Below are 7,979 nucleotides of genomic sequence, written 5' to 3'. Positions count from 1 at the left end.
GGAAAGAACAAGGCTTATGTGTTCATATTTCTCTTGGTGGTCCTATACCTTCAAAAATAAGGGTATTCCTTTCTTCCAGATATAAAAAATGTCCCTCCCATACAGGTGTTATGACCTGCTTCAGGAGAAGGTTAGAAAATCCTTCCTGCACATGCTGTTTATTAAAATTCATCTTAAAATAATTCAGTATACCAAGTTTCCATATTTGGGAGTAGCATATCCTGAAAATGTATCAAGAGCCTGTTAGAAGCAGACACCAAGACGGTTGCAAGGATTTTACTAGGGGAAATGTGGAGGAATTGGGGAAGGTGTGAAGAGTTGGCACAAATGCATTGCTGTCGGGTGAAGCAGAGCAAGAGAGGAGGCTGGGTGGAAGGAAGCACTCTGGAAGATTCAACAAAGGCTTCAGAGTTCTCAAGCCAAAAGTGATGATCATTAGAAGAGTGGAATTTTCTAGGAATTGATCTGTCACAGTTAGTCATTGGTAGGGACAGCACATGGAATGGGTGGCCTGGGCTCTAAGGGCTACAGTTCCTGAGTTGGAGGTGCAGGGAGCATTCTCATGGTGGCCACACAATCTTTATCTTATTTCTGATTTTAAAGGCAATGTTTACAAGACGTCATTACTAAATATTTAAGAACTTCCATTCTCTTCCTTCTTTGATTTTTCTGAGTCCATTGACACAATTACATTAATAAATAATAATCCTAATGTTCACCATTCTTGAATTTCTGGTATTAGTTGAACTTGTTGTGTTTGATTGCCTTTTTATTGATATTTATAGATTTCATTTGCTAGTACTTTACTATTTTGGCTTTTTGCATCTAGCTTCAACAAGTGAGATCAGGAAATAGTTGTCCTTTCTTATATTGGCCTTGGTCAGTTGTGTTACCAAGGCTATAATAGCCCCATTGGAGTGGGATTTCATAGCTTGGGAAAATGTGAATAAGTGTTTCTTGTCTCTGACTTCCATAGATTCTAGACTTCAGCTGTCCAAAACTGAAGCATCTATCTACATGCAGCTATTCAAATTATTTGACATTTAATAAGATGTAGAAGTCAATTCCTCAGTCATACTAGTCAAATTTCAAGTGCTCAGTAATTACATGTGGCTTGTGGCTCCCATATTGGACAGCACAAGTCTAGAACATCCTCCATCATTGTACCAAGCTCTGCTCTGTAGTCTGGGTGGCCTTCAGAGGGTGATGGGATGGGGCTATGATTCCTTGTATTTCTTTTTTTTTATTGTTGGTTGTTCAAAACATTACATAGTTCTTGATATATCATATTTCACATTTTGATTCAAGTGGGTTATGAACTCCCATTTTACCCCTATACAGCTTGCAGAATCACATCAGTTACACTTCCATTGATTTACATGTTGATATACTCATGTCTGTTGTATTCTGCTGCCTTTCCTATCCTCTACTATCCCCCCTCCCCTCCCCTCCCCTCCCCTCTTCTCTCTCTACCCCCACTACTGTAATTCATTCCTCCCCTTGTATTATTTTTCCCTTTCCCCTCACTTCCTCTTGTATGTAATTTTGTATAACCCTGAGGGTCTCCTTCCATTTCCATGCAATTTCCCTTCTCTCTCCCTTTCCCTCCCACCTCTCCTCCTTGTTTAATGTTGGTCTTCTTCTCGTGCTCTTCTTCCCTAGTCTGTTCTTAGTTACTCTCCTTATATCAAAGAAGACATTTGGCATTTGTTTTTTATCGGGCAGGAATAAGGAGTTTGCTTTGGACAGTTGAAAGAATCCATAATTAACTGTGAACTGATGCTTTGAGATTGAAAAAGAAAATCTCTGTTCCATATCACCCTAAACTCATTCAGTGAGATGTGGTGAGTTATATTGTGTGCTTCAACTTGCTTTTAAGTGCATTTAAAATATGCCTTGGGTTGTGTACTATATGTCAGGCACTATTCATAACTAGGCTATAGTAATGATAAAAGCAGACATGGCTCTCTTTTACATGGCACTTGCCATTAAGCAGAGCAGAAACAGACAATAACAAAACTGTGTGTGTTCACATGCACACATGTATGTATATGAGAGAAAAGGACAGAAATACAAGGAAATTATAGTATAAGTGCTAGAGACCAAGTTAGGATAAAAACATAATTAAAGGATAGGAGTGCTATTCTGCATGAGTGATCAGGGACAAGGTGAAATTTTTTTGAAATATTTTTTAGTGGTAGATGGACATATTATCTTTCTTTATTTTTATGTGGTACTGAGGATCAAACCCAGTACCTCACACATGCGAAGCAAGCACTCTACCACTGAGCTCCAGCCCCAGCCCCGACAAGGTAAAATTTTAACAGAGACTTGAATAAAGTGAGGAAGCCAGATTTCTCTAAGAAAAAAAAATCAGAGAGAGGAGTAAATGCAAAGGCCCTGAGTCAGGGCCTCTTCTCCTTTGAGTTGGAGAAGAGGCATGGAAGTCAGTATTGGTTTCTGTTGCAGAGTAAATACTGGAGAGGGTGACAGGAGTTGAGCCCTGGAGTGCTAAGAGGCTAGATTCTAGAAGTTCAATAACAAAAGGTAAGTTTTATACAGAGTGAAAGGGAAGCCATTGGAGAGTTTTCAGCCAAAGGAAAGACATATCTAACAGACCATAGTGGGCATCAGGCTAGAAACAGGAAGACAAGTTAGAAGGCCACTATACTAACAGAGACCAGAAATATTGGTGGCTTGATAAAAGTGGAAGTATTGACTAGTCTTACTTCATTTTGGAAAGTTGATAAGGAATTAGGCCCTATGTCCTTAGTAAATGCTCATGGTAATCTTGCTGGTGAAGGCAAAGAAGGAAATTTAGGACCAATTCAAAGCCTCTGAAGTCTATCAAAGAATTGATCTAAAACCCTGAGTTTCTGGGCTCCATGTTCCCAGAATCTGAGGGTCTCTGGAGTCTCATATTTGCAAGGTTTGTGTCATGAATGGAAGATGGAAATGGTGTTTGAACCTGTGATGGATGTGCTTTTGTGCTGATCTGGAAGAATGTTGAGCTAAAGGTCTTCTGAGGATTTCTACTTTACTCTGCATCAGGTTCACAGAAATGAGCAATCCATCCCTACCCAAGCTCTTGGAACTCGCAGCCTACAGCCTGCTAAGCAATGAGGCCTCTGCTATATCTGCCTTGGAAGAGTTCACTGTCAACCTCTTCCCACCACTGCTCACTGCTGCATTTGCCAAGGGGCATGAGAAGGCTCTAAAGGCTCTGGTGCAGGCCTGGCCCTTCCCCTTTCTCCGACTGGGCTCTCTGATAGTACAGTGGCCCAAACAAGATAGCTTGCAAGCTGTGCTGGATGGGCTGGAGGACTTCCCTGCTCACAGGGCCTATCCCAGGTAAGGGGGATGCTGGGCCCAATGCTTGGGCACAGAGTTAGAAAGGAAGTGATGTGGGACCCAGAACAGAGGAGCATTAAATATGGCTGAGGGTGCAAATGGGCCATCTATGGGTTTCTGGATTAAGTGGTTGATGATATCATTCATTGAAGGGCATTAAGAAGTGGGATTTTCAGTCTTCTAAGGATTATGGTACAGGTTGTATGAAGAATGGAGACTGAGAAGGGATCCAAGGAAAAGCTCATATGAGAGGGGAGGATGGGTGGGCTCATGCTGGGATCTGGGAGTGGCCCAAGGTGCTGCTGCTTATCTTACCTGGGCCCAGCTGTGTTCCCCCAGATATCAGCCTCTCATCACACCACTCTCTTCCCTACAGGAGGTCAGAACTGAGGGTGCTGGATTTGACTCTGGACTTTGATCAGGTCCAGAATAAAAAGGTTTCTGAGGCCTTGGCCATGTTCCCATTTTGGTTACCATCAACAGTCAGGGCACCAATGCCCCAGGCCATGGTTAAGAGCAATCCAGAAGAGGACACAAGAAGAGGACCAAAAAAGCTGTGGGAACCTGTGGAATTACACATCGATCTTTTCCTGAGAGTCCCCTTCAAGTTTGATCCATTCCTTTCAGGCCTCCTGACAAAAGTGGAACAGAGCGGTGGGTCCCTGCGCCTCTGCTGTAGGAAGCTGCATATTGAGGAAATGCCCTTTAACAGCCTGGTAGGGATCTTGAAGACACTTGAGCTGGATTTCATGCAGGAGCTAGAGGTGTTTGACTGGTTCCGGGCACTGTCTGAACAGAGGCTGTTTGCAACACAGCTGGGGAGGATCTGCAACCTGCGCAGCCTCAAGCTGGCCTATTACCACTGGGCCTTCTCCCCAGTGAGTGAGCAGTCCTCCAGCTACTTTCTTTCACAGCTCAGCAAGCTGGGCCACCTCCAGAAGCTCCACCTCTCCTACTCCTACCTCTCAGGCAACCTACATCAAGTGCTCAGGTGAACAGGTGGGAAGGGGCCTCCAAGTCAAGCCAGGACAGGGATCAAGTCAGAAAATAGGGCCCAATCTCATGTGCTCATGAAATACTGGGCACAACCTGAGAACCTGGGTGTTCCTATGCAGCTGATGACTGGGATCTGCTTTGGAAGACAGAAATAGTGGGGAGAGGTGCATACTGCTAAAAAGAAATACAATAAATCTAGTTTAAAGACATAATTGATTCTTGAATTGAATAAAATAGAATACCAAGCAGAGGAGTTTGGTTGTATAGGCAAAAAAAGGACTGAAGAAAACAAAGGTCCTTTCAAAGTTCCTTTCCTTATAGGGTTAAGAGGAGGATTTCCTCATCATACAGGCTCAGGTAAATTGGATCCTTTCTGATTAGTTGCTGTGAATCTCTTATCATTTATAAAGCTGACTTATTCCAAACTTCAGCTTGGTTACATAGCACTAAGTGACTTTATTCTCGTTTGATCTGGTCTATTGGGGCCTACTACAGGAGCTCAGTCCAAATAATAACTACCTGTGAATTTTGTTTAACAATGTGTTTTTTTTAATTTAAGGCAAGTTACTTTATTAACCTAAATAGTTGTTACTACATTAATTATGTTATTTTGAATTTTCATTCAATATGTTTATCTACTCAGCAAACTTCTCTAGGCACTACTGAGTGCTTTACTGGGCCTTGAGGAAAGGACCAGAGACAACACAGGTCAGGGCTCTCCTCTTGGAGCATGTGCTGCCCAGGCAGATAGATGCAGGGCCCTGCAGGACAATTGTGCAAGGAAATTGTCTTATTCTATGAAAATTTTCTAAAAACTTCCCAGTGGGAAATTAAATAGGAGCCTGAGTAGCAGCTTCCCCAAACCCAAACCAGAGTACTAATGGGCCCATCCAATGAATTCTTAATCATCAAAGAAGCTCTTTCCAAACCACTCCTCTCAGCAGTCATGTTGGACACATGTAACACTTAGGTCACGATTTCACCAAAAAGAAAGAGTTGGAGAGTATGTTAGCTTTCCACTGTTGTGACAAAAATATCTGATAATCAACTTAAAGGAAAGATTTATTTTGGTTCACATTTTGGGATGTTTCAGTCTACAACTTGTTGTTCTATCACTTTGGGGCTTGTAGTGAGGCAGTACATTGTGGCAGAGAGTATGTGGGGTAGCAAACCTGCTCACCTCAGCTGTTGGGAAGCAAAGAGAGAGAGGGGAATGAGCCAGGGCCCCAATATCCCCCTTTAAGGTCATGCCCCCAATGACCTAATTTCCTTCCACTTGTTCCCCTATTCCAAAGGTTCTACCACTTCCATATAGGTCCACAGGCTGGTCCCAAGCCTTTAGCATATGGGCTTTAGAGGGGGAAGGCACTTAAGATCCAAACCATAATAAAGGGGTTGGTGGAGGGACCTCATAGTTATGTTCTGAGACACAGCCAGGCCTTAGGACATCAAAGGACATATGATTCTAAACCTCCTAGTAAATGTCTTCCCAGATGAGGAAGTAGCCTTAGGGCTAGCCTCCTCTGTGGGCAAGCAGACACCCAGGGAGGAAGCACTGGGCCCTCACCTGAGTTATTGCACCTTCTCTCCTCAGCTGTCTGCAGTCCCCACTGCATGCCCTGGAGATTTGTTCCTGCACACTTCTGAACACCGACATCATCTACTTATCCCAGAGCCTTCATGTCACCTGCCTGAAGAAGTTGGATCTGAGTGGCAACGACCTTTCCTACATGGTCCCTGGTTCCTTAGAGACCCTGCTAGAGAAGATCTCAGGGACACTCCAGCACCTGAACCTGAACCACTGCCAGCTAAAGGATGCCCACCTCAGTGCCATCCTGCCAGCCCTGCGCCACTGCTCCTGGCTCCATTACTTGGGCCTGTCTGACAATCCCATATCCCAAGCCAGCCTCCTGAGCCTGCTGGAACACACAGCAGGGCTGATGGAGTTGAAGCAGGTGCTCTACCCCATCCCAGTTGAGTGCTGCACATACCTGCATGGCCTCTCCTGGGGTCCTGTCAACAAAGACAAGATGTACCAGGTGCAGGCTGAGATACAGAATCTGTTGCAGGCTGTGCAGAGAGCCGACATGCAATGGAGGCCCCACTGCCCTAGCCCTTGCCCATGAGGCTGGTGCAGCTCAAGTGAGGGACTGGAGACTGTGATCAGAATAGGCAGCAAGAAAAACATCCAGGGCCAACGACTTCCTGACAGGCACATGTTTTTAGCAAGGAATATAAAGGAAACTTCCACAAGAACTGTCCAGTGCTTTCTTCTCTTCTACATCACTCCCTTCCTCGGTCCAAAGCCTAGACTCCTTCAAATGTTCATTCAGTCCACACATGTTATCAAGGTGGCTTTATGGTCAGCTGCCAGGGGTGGAAAGATATCAGAAGTTTGGCCTTCCTGAGCAGGAACTCACTTAACTTGGGTCACTCTTCTGACTACTCCCTCTGTTTTTCTTGTCTTTTGCTTCTAGATAAAATGAAACAGGCCCTTAGTTGACTTCTCCTTCTGGAGATCTGATAACCTCAAGGGGACATTGGGAGACTGGAAGGAAATTCACACAAGCACTCTTGCATTCACAGAACACACAACTAATTAGCTGGGCTTCCTGGAGCACATGTGTCACTGCTGTTCTCAGTCTGGGCATACAGAAGGCCCAGGACACAACTCACACTAAGATCAAGGCCATGACCCTTCAGGAAGTCGCTGCAACAGGTCAAAATCAGAGAGGAACCAGGAGTGACTATCCAAGCAGGTTACAGAAGTTACCTCTGGAAGGAGACATATGGGCCATGACCTTCCACTAATGAAGAGACATGGAGCAAGCCTCCCTGGGGAAAAAGCAGAAAAGCACAATTGCTGAGCTACAGACCTGAGCTTGATCAAAAGGACTGAGGGTGAGGGTCATGAAATGAGATTGGAGATCCATAGGTCCAGGTCCCTAGCATCACATGTATAGAATGTAGTCAAGACTGATAAAGATAGAAAAATGAGGAGGCCAGAGAACTACAAATGGCCAAGATACATGCAAAGGCTGCACTGGAAAACCTAGATCAAATGGACATGCAGGGCCAGAGAAAGCCAGAGGATGATGGCTCATGCAGGACAGATTCTTGCTACCCAGATCCAGATTCTCCATTCAGAAAGATGTTTGGTCACAAGTGCAGAAGATTTACAGAACATCCAGAGGACTACATGGCCGGTTCCCAGTAAGCTGGAAAGGAACGGATTATCAGTCTGCTCTGCTAGCCTGCTTGTTACCTTCTACATCCTGTCCTTGATTAAGGCCCATTTTAGGTGTTCTGACCCCATCCATGCAACCCCCACTTTCAAACAAAGATAGATAAGAAAGACACATTTTTACAAAGGTTCTCAATAAATGTTCTACCTGGAGGCGGAAGCACTCCTCCTTTCATGAGCTATCTTGTAGCAGGCTTAGCCCTTCCCTGGCTTCCTGACCCCAGGTTGTTAATAATGCCTTGTAACTTCCTCACAGGAATCCTACACAGGGTAAGAAAGACACTATGCTTGAGACATATTAGTGGCAGTTCTTGTGTACCCACCCTGTTTTTGTGTGCTAGCATTCATCTCCAAAGGCCTCCAAGTGGAGTATGGTTTTCACATCATT

The 7,979-nt window shown here is 44.4% G+C and overlaps 1 protein-coding gene across 1 annotated transcript; it reads left to right on the top strand.

Moving 5' to 3' along the window:
* Window positions 1–3,061: 3,061 nt before the first annotated feature.
* Prame (PRAME nuclear receptor transcriptional regulator) lies at window positions 3,062–6,473 on the top strand. Its single transcript, XM_005334565.3, has 3 exons — window positions 3,062–3,351; window positions 3,728–4,342; window positions 5,942–6,473. The coding sequence occupies exons 1-3, from the start codon at window positions 3,062–3,064 to the stop codon at window positions 6,471–6,473; spliced, it is 1,437 nt and encodes a 478-aa protein (XP_005334622.1).
* The last annotated feature ends 1,506 nt before the right edge of the window (window positions 6,474–7,979 follow it).

The sequence above is a fragment of the Ictidomys tridecemlineatus genome, chromosome 2 (assembly GCF_052094955.1).
Source record: "Ictidomys tridecemlineatus isolate mIctTri1 chromosome 2, mIctTri1.hap1, whole genome shotgun sequence".
NCBI classification, from domain to species: Eukaryota; Metazoa; Chordata; class Mammalia; order Rodentia; family Sciuridae; genus Ictidomys; species Ictidomys tridecemlineatus.
This window is presented reverse-complemented; position numbering and strand designations above follow the sequence as displayed.

What these genes read in the sequence shown, in the direction of transcription:
- Prame (XM_005334565.3), top strand. Translation starts at nt 3,062, where the DNA reads ATGAGCAATCCATCCCTACCCAAGCTCTTGGAACTCGCAGCCTACAGC. An exon ending in GCTCACAGGGCCTATCCCAG is followed by an intron (nt 3,352 to 3,727) that starts GTAAGGGGGATG and finishes TCTTCCCTACAG; the next exon opens with GAGGTCAGAACTGAGGGTGC. An exon ending in AACCTACATCAAGTGCTCAG is followed by an intron (nt 4,343 to 5,941) that starts GTGAACAGGTGG and finishes TTCTCTCCTCAG; the next exon opens with CTGTCTGCAGTCCCCACTGC.